General features: G+C 40.2%; 1 protein-coding gene across 1 annotated transcript in view; it reads left to right on the top strand.

The window, feature by feature from the left end:
* Nucleotides 1-201: 201 nt before the first annotated feature.
* Nucleotides 202-15,508, top strand: part of xirp2a (xin actin binding repeat containing 2a) — a 79,093-nt gene continuing 63,786 nt past the window's right edge. The window contains exon 1 of the mRNA XM_036128148.1: nt 202-420. Within this exon, the coding sequence (XP_035984041.1) occupies nt 217-420 (204 nt within the window). The 5' untranslated portion in view covers nt 202-216. The remainder of the gene's footprint in view (nt 421-15,508) is intronic.

The raw sequence follows: 15,508 nt of genomic DNA, 5'->3' as shown, positions 1-15,508 counted from the left end.
AGGAAAAAAGCTTTTTTTTCCCCCCTTCTCTCCTCCTCTTTCCTACAGCCTCTCATGATGCCTTCACAATCCCAGAGAAGCCTCTCAGACAGAGAAGGACTCCCGGTGGCATCTTCCCTGTCCTCCTGCTTCACCTTACACAGCAGAACTACCCCCCCCCTCTCCAAGCAGCAATCTGCAGGGAAAGGCAGAGAGGTGTACAGTTTCTCTGCCACAATGGAAATTCAATCAGGAAATGGAGAGGAGGCGGCGAGCTCGACCTCCGTCTTGTTTTTCTGTGGCCCCTCCAGGCCGCAGGTAGCGGCATCAGACGAGCCGGCGCTCCGGGAGGACCCGCGGGCGGCGAAGAGGGTCGAGAGGTTCGACATTCAGCTGGACAGCCTGAGGAGGATGTTTGAGAAGCCGTCTGCAGCGACGACTGTAAGTTCTGCCTCTTAGATTCGGGACAGCGTCGAGCTTTTTGTGCAAATCCTTTTCTATGTTGGAAGGAGAGGTACGGGGTTGGCATGCGATCCCGGGTGGGAGTTCATGCCTGCAGATTTCGCCCAGTTGTGATGATTCTGCCAAAGTCCAAAAAGTTTGACGTCACTGCTGATTTCTACTCGTTTAGAAAGAAAACGGCTAAAGACAAAATCCAGGAATAAAAGAGGATCAGTTCCTTTTCGCCCATCGTCTTCTAAACTGCTTACAGGACATGTGTCCGTTTTCTGCTGAGGAGTGGCCTTCTTTCTCCTGCTTCGTTTTTTCCATCCCTGCTGGAATCTTAAGTTTGCTCCAACTGAAGCTTTCCATTGCAAAGATCCAGTCCAGTCCATAGATCAGACAGAATGACCTACTTTCCTCTCCTCGTGTGGTCAGGACCCATTTGGCTCCAAGGACCGTGAGTTTAGCAACGACGCATTGGAACCTTTTACCTCATCCCACCCAAAGCCTTGAAATAAAAACCCCACATAATCCACAGGAGCCAAGGAATTCTGGGGAATGTAGTTGCGAAGTGTTCCGTTCTGCCAGCTGGTGGCAGAGGTCCACGGGGTTGCAGACATTTGACACCCTGTTATTTAAGACCTATTTTTGGGGTGGCTTTATGGTGAAGCGGCTTTTTTAAAAATAAACCTGTAATTGCGACGTGGGCTGCTGCTGCTGGAAGCAGCGCGGAGCTTCTGTACCGGAGCAGATACGGTGCCTTGTGAAAGTATTCACATCCCTTGAGGTTTTTTTTTTATATTATGTAAAAGAAAAAATAATTGCGCAATTGAGCAAGTCCAGCCGCGGTCTGAAGCGCCTTTCCCAAAGGGCTGCCGTCTTGCAACTTTAGACGTTTCTCTGCTTAAATATACCTGAATCGAATAATTGGGTCATCAGCTGGAGCCAAGACGCATCCAAGGGTTGTAGGAAACGAGGCCTGGAGGGTCTGGAGACCCCCTGAAGTGCAGGGAGCTCAATACTGGCCAATCCTGGACACAAATCTGTTGGAGACGTTCAGGTCTTAGAACGGCCTAGTCAAAGTCCGCATATTAATCCGCAGTGAGACGGGGCAATCGTTGACGCACTCTGTCTATCCAATCTGACAGCCTTTGAGCTACTTTGGATGTACACTGCAAAAACAGAACTAGAAATAAGTACAATTTTCTTGAAATGAGTCTACTTGTCCTTGATTTGAGCAGGTAAATAAGATTATCTGCCAATGGAAAGAGTAATTTTACCCCTAAAATAAGATAATTAGACATCCTGCACTTAAAATAAGTTGATGGAGATGAGTTCTTCCTATTTTAAATGGAAAAATCTTATTTCATTGGCAGATTATCTTATTTACCTGCTCAAATAAAGTACAAATACACTTGTTTCAAGAAACCTTTAACTTATTGTTAGTTCTGTTTTTGCAGTGTAAAAGACTTATAGAGACGTCTTGGCAGCAAGAAATGGTTCTGCAAAGGGGAGCTGAATACAAATGCGCACCACATTTTTCAGATTTTTATCTGTAAAAAGGAAATTATGGAAAGAAAAAGCCCGATTTAAGGGCAAAGCTTTGTGGCAAGATGTAAAAACGGTTCAAAGGGTGTCAACACTAAGCCACCGTTGTTGGTAGAGGCAGAAATGGCTCGTTCACAAACACATCTGGCTTCTCAGATGAAAGGACTTCCTAAAATGCTGCGGTTAATGAGACGTATTAGTTTGGCCGAGATTAAACGACGGCTCCTTTTGAAGCTTGCTTTTGCTTTCCACTTCAGCTTTTAGGGCTAATATCTGCTATTCCTAATAGAGAGAAGAGCTGCGGCTGTAACTGTGTGGCCTCGGGAAAATTGGAGCTTTGATATGGTTTTGTTATTGCTCCTCTACGGGTTTTTTTTGTTTGTGGGGAAAAACATCCGTTTCTTGGAACCTTTTTTGCCGTTTGATTTGAGATATACAAAAGACAAGATGGATCTGTGGGATCCTGGACAATTTATCGCTTTATCCAGCCATCTCATCGCCCCGAATTCCACTTAAAGCCCTGCCTTTTTCTAACAAAATGTAATAAGGAGAGGTTCTACGGCTGGTATGGTTCTGCAGAAGGCTTGGGTCACCCAGTGAAACGGTACGGCCGACAAGACCAGCTGGAGAGGCACCAGATGAGCAGCTTTATGTTGGACCTTAGCTTAGGTTGCTGAGTTTGCTAAAGTGTCAGCGTTCCACTTTTTAGGTTTAAAGGAAACTGACTTTTTTTTGTCATTATCTGGAAAAAGCTAAGTAGCAAGCTAGCTTGTCGATTGCTATGTGATTATAACTTAAATCAGTTTACACCACACCCAGAAGGGTTAAAATGGCCCTCATCTTCCACCCCTTCATTTTCATTTCACTTTTAATTTATTATGTTTTTGAATATATACAAGATTTACAAAAAGTTACATAGCGTGAAAACATATATATTCCCGCTCCTCATCCATTTATCCTTATTTTACACAATCTTAATCCTAATGTAGCATACACACACACGTAGTATATAATATACCCATCAATAGTTTATCTATTGCAAAATAATTATAATGGAAATAACAATCATTATATCCTTGCATTTAATAAAAACACCAAACTATCAGTAAGAATAACAACAACAGTCATCATTGTCATTAATATAATCACTGAATTACATATTAGATCCCTTAACCAACACGTTTAGATAATGATGTGAACTGTTTTGTTCAATAATCAAATTGTTCTTTGGTTTAACTCTACATACTGATACACAAAATTATTTTTTAGCAGTTCTGAATTTGCAAATCTTAAACTGAAATTCACTCCTAAACTTTATGCAATCCCTCCCTAGTCTTGATGAGTTTTTTTAACGTTTGCTGGTAATTGTTTTTTTTTTGTTGTTGTATTTTTGGCTTTCCATAGCATTAGAGCTGTCTGTAGTTTCCCTATACCAATGAATTATAATAATTTAGATTTTACAAATAATGTGTTATGATCCAGACATCCCACCTTGTGAATTATTCTCAGTGTTTTTTTTGTTGTATTCTTTATGTACTGTTACTACTCTGTAATGACTGCAGTGTAGTTTTATAATTGTTGTCCCAGATCTTTGCACAGTAACTTAAATTAGATAAGTTAAGAGTATAGAATAGTAGAGCATATGCTTTTTTTTTTTAAATCTATGACCGACTTGGCTTTAATTATTGGCGAGATGATTTTTGACACCTTACTTAGAACACATCTGATGCATAGCTGCCAGTTAAGTTTATCATCAATTATGACACATCTTTAAATATCCACCCCATTTATGGGAATATATGTTTGACGACATTCTCAAATAACATCGTTTTCGTGTTGTTTAAGGTTAAGCACGGCTTGTTTTCATCAAACCATTATTTTAAATTTGATCATCTCAACAGTTACATCCTTCAGTAGTTGTTCCACATCCTATCCAGTACAAGACATTTTTGTATCATCAGTACACTTTTTGTTATTCTAGACACTTTACATATACTTTATTTATATCATGAATACCTTAGGTCCCAGCTCTGACCCTTGAGGAACTCCACAAGCCATGTCCAAACATTCAGTCAACATCTCCTTCACATACTGCTGTCTTTTAAATAACGTTGGACCCAGTCTGGTACCACTCCCCTTATCCCGTATCGTTACCAAATTATGATTGATCATGTCAGTAATTCATGTCAACACCTTTTTGATGTCGACAAATATTCCGACAGCAGTCTGTTTATTATCAGGTGCTGCGGTTACTTCCTGTACAATTTCTAAAACAGCTGATCTGAAACCATGCTGACTTTCATTAAATAACTGATGCTTTTCTGAGAATGTTTCCGGTCCAGATTAAATAATTTTTCTAATATATTGGAGAATTGTGTTCCCACTTTTGTATAATGGTTTTATTTTTAGCTATTTTCATTACATTTGGGAGTGAACCAATTTGAAAGAACAAATTATTGACATATATTAATGGTTTAAAATCCCCTTAACTACAGTCTTCACCAATGTCATATCGATGTTTTTACATTTATTTACAATATTGACCATTTCTTTTTCGGTTACATCCGAACATTGAGCTGGATTCCTATTTTGTATTTAAATTTTTGCTCATTGATCTTTTTGGAAAAATCTGGGCCAATATTTACCTTTTTTTTTAACTATTGGCTCTTTCATTTATATTGTTGTTTTTAATATGTTTACCAATGAAATGATTTGGACACACTTTAACCCCTTTGGAGCTTATGGCTATTTATCAACCATCACAGTTTTGCACATCACAGATTATGCTTTAGTTTATTTCTGACCCATGGGAGGAAAAATTATGTTTCATTTGTTTTTCTGCAAAAAAAAAAAGAATAAGCTATTCAGCTGTCCAAAATGTCAGATGGCTTTGTAACACGTTCCTTGCTCTGGCACTGTGTCATAAATCATGATTTATGTGCCCTAACTTAAAAAAAAAGGTGTAGTCAGTGGAGCATGTGGACAATTTCCCCATATTCCCAGAGAGAGATGAGGACAAACGCATTGCAGCCGCCTGCTTACAAAAACCCGAGCATGTCTCCAGCTAGTCTGTATTGCAGAGCTTAACATTTGATGATGCACAGTATTTTTCAGTCTGTGCCCCATTTGGTTTATTTAAATGAAAAAATGAGTGTGGATAGCTGGCCATAACAATGACTGATAGACTCCCAGGTGGCGGCTTGGCCGCTGCCAAAATCCTCAGTGTGAGGAGCTGGGAGGAGACGGGGCGAGGTTCCAGCAGCCACTTTTGTGAAGGGATGTACTCTGCTTGTTTTGTGTCCAGAGAACAGACTTTTTCTCTCCTTGTGCAGTCAACCTCTCCTCGGGGGACTCTGGTCCGTGTTTCCAGCATCTGTCTGACCTTCTGGTCATGACTGTCCACACGAGGAAGAACACAAACATGGATTGCATAAAATCGCATCAAAGCCAGCTAAACAAAATAGCTGGCGCATCCCATCAGTTAGGTTATAAAGCACCAATACATTTTGTTTCAAGGCTCTTTACAAAATGAGTTCTGTCAAATCATACATACATATTGATTAAAATGTTTTCCAAAAGAAACCCAGCGGATGTCTTTGAGCCTTTGACTTTGCAGTAATCCCTCATTCCCAGCATGCATGTAGTGACAGTGGAAAGGAAAACCTCCAGCAGAACCAGGCTCAGTGTGAACGGCCATATACAAGACCGACTTTGATAGATGACAACACTGAAAAAGGGATTTTGGAGGGTATTAGTTATTTAGCCATTTAAGATTTAAGATTTTAAAATTGTGACAATTTAATTTTTTTTATCCAGTCTTAGCTGTTTTAGCAGCAGCGCTAATGGTGAAACCAAAGTTGACGGCTAGCTGACGCTTCTAAACCCCGAGGCAAACACTGTCAGTTGAATGACACATCACACATGTGGTTTTTACACTGGTAGGATAGAATTAAAAATTTCTTACTATTTCAGTAATGCTTTCTCGAGAGAAATTTTTTTTTTTAAATGCCTTTTCCGATCAAAATTGTCCCCCCTAAAATGTTTCTGACCATTGCCATTTTTATTTCTTTTTTTGTTTGGGATGTTTCCGTGTATCATATAAAAATATGTTTTATCTAGTTATTCCAACATCACTCTGTGTCCGTCTTTAACAGCCCTTGTCTTCTTCTTATCCAGTTTTGTTCTAGAGAGAGCAAAGTCGGAAAAGCATTAAATAATCCCGGCTACCCGCCCTTCACAGGCCGATCGTTTGACGCTGAAAACATTACAAACTGATTCAAACAGGTCATATAAGCAAGGCGTCCTCTCATCACTTCTGTTGTGGATGGTTAAATGGTGGTTAAGATGTAAACCGAATCAAAGGCGGCAACATTTAAGTTCTTTCCTCCTTTTCTTCTCCCAAACTTTTTCTTTCATGTCATTAATAACATCTGGTATTAATGACTTAAAAAGAAGACACATGCCCTTTCTTTAAACATTATGATAAATTATGCATAAAGTATGCAAAAATGTAGCTATCTGATGAAATTACATCCATTAGATAAATTCTTATTTTTTTATTTATTTATTTTTTTTGTTTGTGGATATGGGACCAATCATTTTTAAAAGACAGATTTAATAATGAGTAAAAAAAAAAGACAAATTCTACATACTTCAATAAAGTTCTATATACCCTATCCATGCTTTAATATTATTATCAATTATTTAATTTGTCTTTTATTTGTTGAAATCATTTCTGCTCTGCGATATTAAAACACATCTACACAAATAAAATGTATGCAAATTGTTACAGACTGTTTATGCATATGCATGTTACTTTATTTAATGATTCCAATGTTAAACCTGACAAGGCTTCACGTTGCAATGGCCCCTGATAGCCAGTGGATGGCAATGTAGCATAGATTGGTCTAAACGGATGAAGAAAGCATGGTCCCTGTTTAAACAGCATGCAAAGACAAATAATACATGTTCCCAAAATCCGGACTGTATCACAGAGAAACAATTACTAATCACCTATGTTAATTAGGGTTATTTAGTCGTTTATTTTTGAAGCCCGGAGGAGGCTTAAAATTCCGCTTTTTGCAAATCTTTCTGGGTTTCCCCAATTTGCATAATTGGTGAGACGTCTTATGCTGGCGCGCTTGATAAATTTAAAACACGGCATTAAAGAGTCTAAAAGGATTCCTCATAATGGGATAATCCTCGTCACACCTGGATTACAGGATAACGCACACTTTAAGATGGAGCAGAGGTCTTTTTTTTTTTCTTGTTTAAGTCAAGGTCTCATGTTCTCTGGTTCCTGCCTCTACATAAATTCAGACAGGTCTGGAATGCTCCTCCTATTTATGTTCCTAGCGTGAATCATCACCTCGACGACCTCACTCTCCTGCTTCTGAAAGGGTTGAAGAGACTCAGAGCTTTCACGACACGCTCTCAACGCACTGACAGCTTTTTTTTTCTTCTTTTTTTTTTTTTTTTTCAAAAGCAGCATCCGATCTAAAAGGCAGCACATTTTTAATGTCACCTTTCCCCCCGGCTTTTAAAGCAAATGAGTTTTGACAGTCTGCCGCATTTAATGATTTCACTGTAAAGCGCTAAACGACAGGTTAAACGACGAAAAAGCGGACTGCCTTCGCTTGAAATGAAAAAAAAATAAAAAAATAAGACAGAAAAAAGTTGGATCAATATGCAGCAGCGTGCCTAAATGAAGTCAATTAAATGTTAAATAACCTAAAAGCCGAAAATGTGTCTGCGAGAAATTGATCCAGACTCGATGAGGACGCCGCTCCCCTCATTAAAGTCCATTGAGCTCGTAAAAATTCCATTAACTCTTCCCTGTCGCCTCGCTTTCGCACATTCAAATCTATTAACAGAGCTGGCAGCGTTGCTTCTCTGCCGTGCAACGATGACTTGTCGCCTGTCTCCTTTAATGTGTGGACGGTCGTACTGTTATGTGGCTTGGCAGGGTAACACACACCTGAAAGTCCCGGCTCGATTTGAACAAAGCCTCATTTGCCTACGTCCGCCGTGTGATTTGCTTAGGGCTAAAAAAACGTACACTCTGCTGTCGGGTTTGAAATGGGCGCTTGTTGTCCGTGTGCACCGGGTGGCACGTGCGCCTTCGCTTAGACGCGCGATAATCCATCACCGTAGCTGAATGCATTTCTGCTGTACCCAGACGCTGTCGTGTGACTCAGATGCTCTTTTCTCTAACGCAGCCTGACGCAAACAATAACAAGGCCATATGTGTCCAAGAATGTGCCAAAGACTTCAAGGCCTACCGTTTCAATCATTCATTATGGCATTATGTAAGTATGAGGGCACCGGGACGCCATCTTTCATCTCCGCCAGTCATCTGGGCCTTATAAACATAAAGAAATAGTAGGGCTGCAAGGCATTTCTTTTGGATAGAGCTGCGAAAACACGACCGGACCCTCCACTCCTGCATGCCGGCACCTGGGTTTTACATTTTCTTGACTCCTTTATTTATCAAGACTTGACGATAGCTATCCGCGTAAAGCTCAAGCCGCAAGATGTAGGCTTTGCAGCTGCAGCCATGAAGTCTCTCTGGAGACCCTCTCTAGCGCCACCTTTGATCCCCCAGCAAGGCGAAGCTGTTCATATAAGATGCAGCAATCTCCTGACCGCCCCACACCTGCCACCCCATGATTCAGTCTTGATTCTGGCTGCTGTTAAAGCCTGCAGGACTCCATTAGGAGGACCTACAGCATTTGGGGATCAACATGGCCGCTGGCACACTCCGGTGAAGCTGATAGACTCCGCACAGAGCTAGGAAAACCAATAAATAATAATAAAAAAAAAATGTAAATAGGGGGTTGAAATGAATTTGAACATGATTGTTTTTTTTTATATTTTCTTGGATATATTTGTCTATTTCCCAATGACCTGAAACATCTCTGTGACAAAAGAAGAAACAGAAACATTTAGGGGAACAAGTGCCTTTTTCACAGCACTGCAAAAGCAGGGGGGAGATATCTAAAATGTAACCGTAGTACCCAGACAATTCATTATTCTGCAAAAAAAAAAAAAAAACTAAAAATACAGGATGGATTCTGTAATTGCATTTGGCATCCAGCTGAACGATCAGTAACAGAGTAATTATCCGTTAGACGAGAACAGCAATGCCTACCTGTAGCTGACATTACAACAGCCCATTAATGAGTTTCGAGGAGCAATGAACAGCAGGTTCGCAGGAGAGCTGAAGACAACTTTTGGCCGTTATTGTCATCCAGGAGAGTGTTGGAAAATTCCTCAAAATTAATTAGAAGGGCTTTTTTACTAATAGTAGATTTTACAGCATCCCAGGAAAAAGAAATACAGGCCTTCTGCTTAGGGCCCAGGTCACATTCTGTTCATTATACATTAATAGCAAGTTTGTTCACCTGCATCAGGTTGTGTTACACGCCCGCATAATTATAGACTTAAATCCCCTGAATATGACCGAGGCATGCGGAATGCCAGCTGATGTCAGTCCTATGGTCGGGTGTATATTTGGAGAGGCTGAAAACAGAGCCGGAGGACGGGCAACTTTAGAGCCGTCGTGTAAAAATAGTAGGGCCCCCGGCGATGCTCAGCGGACATTTAGAGCGAAAGGGAGCCTGATGAAAGAGACTGAAATTTGATTTATATTCAGCGAGCATGAGACCAGATCGCCAAAGCGGGGTTCAGAAAGAGGGACGGGCAGATGGTAATGATAGCTCGGCGAGTGATTAAGAGTGAATAAGTGGGGAAGGGTAAAAAAAAAAAAATCAACGGGTTCGTGTTTTAGTAGGTCGGTCAGGTCAGCAATCTTATTAGCAAATTATACTCGTACTTATGTAATAATTAGCTTTATGAAGAGCCTCGGTGGGTTTTCTTCTGCCGCTTTCTCTTTGGGTGTGAGCGAATGTGTGTCAGGTCCGGGCCCGAATCGAGGGCGCTGATAACCGAGGGAGGAAAGCCCATGATGCAGCGTGTGAAACCGTGCTGCTGGCTGCGATACGCAAGGACTAAATATGAACACGAGAACAAGATAAGTAGGATGCTGTTTTTATCAAGGGGTGGGGGTGGGTTCATCTGTTTCAGGCGAATGACTGGTAAAAATTCACAAGAGTTAAAAAAAAAAATGACAGGTGTAGATTTAAGCGTAGAGTTGCTGTATTTTCCATGTACAAAGTGAACGCAGTCAGCTATGCACACAGTGGTCCCCTCTTGCAGAAATTAATTATTAAATACTCCACTTTTTTTTTTTTTTTCTTCAGGTGTTTGATGCTCGCTCATCCAAATCATTGAATCCAGTTCATCCGATAACTTCTGTGGCCCGGCGCCTAGACATGCAGACTGCTTCTACAAACATTTGTGGAGGAATGGGTTGCTCTCAGGAGGTGGAGGAGGTTCTGTGCAGACATTTTCCCCGCTACTAAATATTGCAGTCAACTGTTAGTGGTGTTATAACGAAATGCAGGTGATGGGGAAGGACCGCAGCTCGGCTACAAAGTGGTAGGGTGCATAAAATCTCCGAGCCGGGTCAGCGGATGCTGAGGCACACGGTGTGTTTCCGTGGCTCAGCAGCTGCATCCAAGCCTCGCATCACCATCTGCAATTCAAACCATCGGATGTAGTGGTGTGTAACATACCTCTGCCTTGCAGTAAAATAGATGGAGGCTATGGTGTAGAGCTGTTTTTTTTTTTTTTCAGGAATTTGGCTCAGCCCTTTAGTTCCAGTGTTAGGAACACTTATCACCAATACAGTTCGGAGTTTGTGTGGAAGAACCTTACTGACCCCCAGAGCCCTTTGAGATAAGTGAGGGTGGCGACTTTGAGCTAGGTCTTCTCGTCCAACATCACTGTCTGACCTCACAGATACGCTTCTAGAAGAACGGCCAGAAATTCCCCCCAAACAAGTGGAAGCTGTTGCAGCGCAACATGCGCTAAAGCTCATATGTGTGTGAAGACTGATGAATGAATTTATATCTCTATCAGGGGCGGTTCTAGACAGGGGCCAACAGGGGCTTGTGCCCCATGTAGAACTGTTCCTGGCCCCTGTTATGGCCCCTCTACTAAAGACATGATATTACATTTCTTAGGATGATAAATGATAAAAAGATACCGTGACTGACTGGTCATTTAGATGAGTTGTATTTTTTTTGTTTTTACCCAATAATAAAATAACAAAATAATTAAAAAATAAATATAAAAAAGTAACTATAATTAAAAAAATTAAGCTGTTCCACATTAAGCTCCTGCTGTATTGAGAAAACATCAGGGATCTGCAACCTGCAGTTCCAGAGCCACAATTGGCTCTTTTGCTTACTTAATATATTAAACGATGAAATGTTGATCTGTTTAGGTTTTTTTCCCCCAATCTTTTGTTCTGTGCCCCTGTGATAAAACACTGGCCCCACCCTGGCCCCCCCTGCTAAATTTGGTCTAGAACCACCACTGTCAGGGGCGGTTCTAGACAGGGGCCAACAGGGGCCTGTGCCCCATGTAGAACTGTTCCTGGCCCCTGTTATGGCCCCTGTACTAAAGACATGATATTAAATTTCTTAGGGGGATAAATGATAAAAAGATACCGTGACTGACTGGTCATTTGGATCAGTTGTATTTTTTATGGTTTTACCCAATAATTAAATAACAAAATAATTAAAAAATAAATATAAAAAAATAACTATAATTAAAAAATTAAGCTGTTCCACATTAAGCTCCTGCTGTATTGAGACAAGATCAGGGGTCTGCAACCTGCAGTTCCGGAGCCACAATTGGCTCTTTGGCTTACTTAATATATTAAACGATGAAATGTTGACCTGTTTAGGTTTTTCCCCCCAATCTTTTGTTCAGTGCCCCTGTGATAAAACACTGGCCCCAGCCTGGCCCCCCTGCTAAATTTGGTCTAGAACCACCAGGGGCGGTTCTAGACAGGGGCCAACAGGGGCCTGTGCCCCTGTAGAACTGTTCCTGGCCCCTGTTATGGCCCCTGTACTAAATACATGATATTAAATTTCTTAGGATGATAAATGATAAAAAGATACCGTGACTGACTGGTCATTTGGATCAGTTGTATTTTTTATGGTTTTACCCAATAATAAAATAACAAAATAATAAAAAATATATATATAAAAAATAAGTATAATTAAAAAAATTAAGCTGTTCCACATTAAGCTCCCGCTGTATTGAGAAAAGATCAGGGGTCTGCAACCTGCAGTTCCAGAGCCACAATTGGCTCTTTGGCTTACTTAATATATTAAACGATGAAATGTTGATCTGTTTAGTTTTTTTCCCCCAATCTTTTGTTCAGTGCCCCAGTGATAAAACACTGGCCCCAGCCTGGCCCCCCTGCTACATTTGGTCTAGAACCACAAGGGGCGGTTCTAGACAGGGGCCAACAGGGGCCTGTGCCCCTGTAGAACTGTTCCTGGCCCTTGTTATGGCCCCTCTACTAAAGACATGATATTAAATTTCTTAGGATGATAAATGATAAAAAGATACCATGACTGACTGGTAATTTGGATCAGTTGTATTTTTTATGGTTTTACCCAATAATAAAATAACAAAATAATTAAAAAATGAAGCTGCTCCACGTTAAGCTCCCGCTGTATTGAGAAAAGATCAGGGGTCTGCAACCTGCAATTCCGGAGCCACAATTGGTTCTTTGGCTTACTTAATATATTAAACGATGAAATGTTGATCTGTTTAGGTTTTTCCCTGTGATAAAACACTGGCCCCACCCTGCCCCCCCCCCCTGCTAAATTTGGTCTAGAACCACCACTGATCTCCATAAATGTTTTGTGACGGGTAAACTTGGAATGAAATATTCTGCATTCTAACAAAAGAAAAACACAGTGTCTTGAAACCTTAAAGACTCATCAAAAGCAGCCAAGAGGCCCATTGTAACTCTGGAGGAGATGCAGAGAGCCACAGCTCAGGTAAGAGAAGCTGTTGGCACAGTTATAAAAAGGGAAGATTGCAACACTTTTTAACTGAAAATGTGGAAAAAAACCTAAATACTTTTGGTTTGTTTGTACATAAGGTTTCAGAACAAAAAGTCTCACGTTCTTTCATAATATGACATCATTCCAAGCATACATCATATGCTTGGAATGAAGCTGAAGCTGTCAACTAGCTGAGTGCAATCACGGGTAACCGAAAACACTTCCATTTCAAGCTCTGGTGCAGTGCCTCTGTTGAAAGGTGTGTTTTTATTTCAACCATGCCGTTTGTAAAATTGTTTACTAAAAATTCCCCTGGAGGCGTGCCGGTGGATGTCTTTTACAAGATTTCTTCCTGGGCATCCTGAACAACCCAAGCTTTTAACCCTGTGATTATATATTCCTGCTGCCAAAGCTGGTTGGCAAACATATTCGCCCCAGCACACATTATTTCCACAAAAAGGTTTGTCGTGTTTGGTTATCTTGCCGTATTTCCAACTCATTCCGGTGTTAATTTACATTCGACACTTTGGATGTAACAAATGTCGAGCTGCTGTTTCTGATGTAAACACATTTGGCAGAAATCTAATAGTCATTTGCTCATAGTGTTATGTAAAAACCGTTGAATACCTCCAGCCTGCCTCAGTGAACCATTAATATTTATGTTGGTTTGAAGCTCTGTGTACACATGCTGAGTTTCTGCCGTCAAGCTTTCGTATTCTAAGTCCTTGGATGTCTGTCAGGCTTTAAATTATCTCCTACAAACAAGACCTGGATCAAATTTGTCATTTGCAAATGGACCCGGCTGGACTGACTAAATAACTCCTGTTGCCTTCCATTGCTTTATTTCACTGTCCTCGAGCAAGGCACTTCCAGATCAGAAAGTTGACACAATAGAGCTGTGTGTTTGAAATTTTATCAGTTTAATGCAAATTTAAAAATATGTTCTGTCGACAGTCCATTTAAAACTAATAATTGTCTTATTATCCCAGAAGCAATTCTTGCTGTGTCCTTTTGCTATTTATACAGCAAAGATATATATATATATTTTTTATATATATTCCATCGCTATAGCTTTACTACCTGAACATTCCATGGTTCTAATGTTTTTAAATGTCTGAAGCACATGGATATAATAATTAAATATTAACAGTTTGGTCTCAGAGATGATGATATATTTTACCTGCAGGTTTCTTTACCATCACGTCTATGAAATAGATTTTCTTTCCATCTACTGTGCCATGTAAAACTATTAAAATTACCTGAACTTTTTCATATTTTGCGACAAACCTTAATGTACTTTACCACAATTTCATGTGGATTTGCAGCAAAAACAAAGCATTATGGTCAAGTGGAAGAAATTTACAATGATCTGAAAATTGTATGCAGGAATTTGTGCTCTGTGAAGCACAAAGTTACAAATACAATGATTAGCAGCAATGCATCATAACCTTCAGTAACTTATAACACAAATTTTAGTCTTTATTTGGTAGAACATAAACATAAATCTGTAGTAGTTCAAAATAAAATACTTTGCTGGAGTCAGTGAAAACCTAAATATTTAGATAAAATATTAACCTAGATCTTGCCCTGCGACAGACTGGCGACCTGTCCAGGGTGTACCCCGCCTCTCACCCATTGAATCCTGGAGATAGGCACCAGCACCCCTCGCGACCCCCTGAGGGATAAAATGGCAGATTTGCGAAATTGGTAATTCAAATTTTCTGCTCTCCTGGAGACTCCAAGTACACAACAAAATGTATTTAAGGCAGGGGTGTCAAACATACAGCCCGCGGGCCGGTTCCGGCCCGCCGAACAATTTAGTCCGGCCCGGTGGCTAAATGCATTATCATTATTAAACAAACAAAAGTGTCCTGTCTGGCAATGTGGCAATAAGAATTGTTGTCTTAATGCCAAAAAGAGCTCATCAGATTTGACTTTCACAAGTGGAGCAGTACTGCTTTTGCCATAGTGCTCCGCTTGATTTATGAATGTGAATAGTTTTATTATGATTCATGCGGGCAATATCTCAGATGATATGGACACTACAATGGGAAAGTTTGAGAGGAAGGGAAGAGAATGATAAAACAATTATTGAAAAAAAACATGTACTTCGTTTAATTGAAAACCTGCAGTTCCTATATTGTCCACGAGGGGCGCTGTGTTTTAATCAGCAGATGGTAGCACTGACCTTCAGATGTGGAATATTGATTATAAATCATTTCTGAATTGTTATCTGTTTGATGTATTTTGTCATGTAGGACAGTGTTTTTAAGTTCCAAAAAATGTGAATAAATGTTTTTCAACATTGTACAATCACTGTGATCAGTTCTTATGCATGATGCACAAGTAAATGTTTAACTGAGTAAAAGTATCGTTGAAATTGCACATACTTTTCTTAAAAACGCTGAGGTTATTCATAATATATTGTGTAAAAGTGAAATTCATTTAATATAAAAATCAACAACAAGTCCACTTTTATTAGTTCTATTTAATCTTGCAATGAGTTTACTAATGTGGCCCTCTTGAGACCAGATTAAGCTGTATGCAGCCCCTAAACCAAAATGAGTTTGACACCCCTGATTTAAGGACTAAAAAAGGGGATTTTG

This window comes from Fundulus heteroclitus, chromosome 24 (genome assembly GCF_011125445.2).
Source record: "Fundulus heteroclitus isolate FHET01 chromosome 24, MU-UCD_Fhet_4.1, whole genome shotgun sequence".
NCBI classification, from domain to species: domain Eukaryota; kingdom Metazoa; phylum Chordata; class Actinopteri; order Cyprinodontiformes; family Fundulidae; genus Fundulus; species Fundulus heteroclitus.
This window is presented reverse-complemented; position numbering and strand designations above follow the sequence as displayed.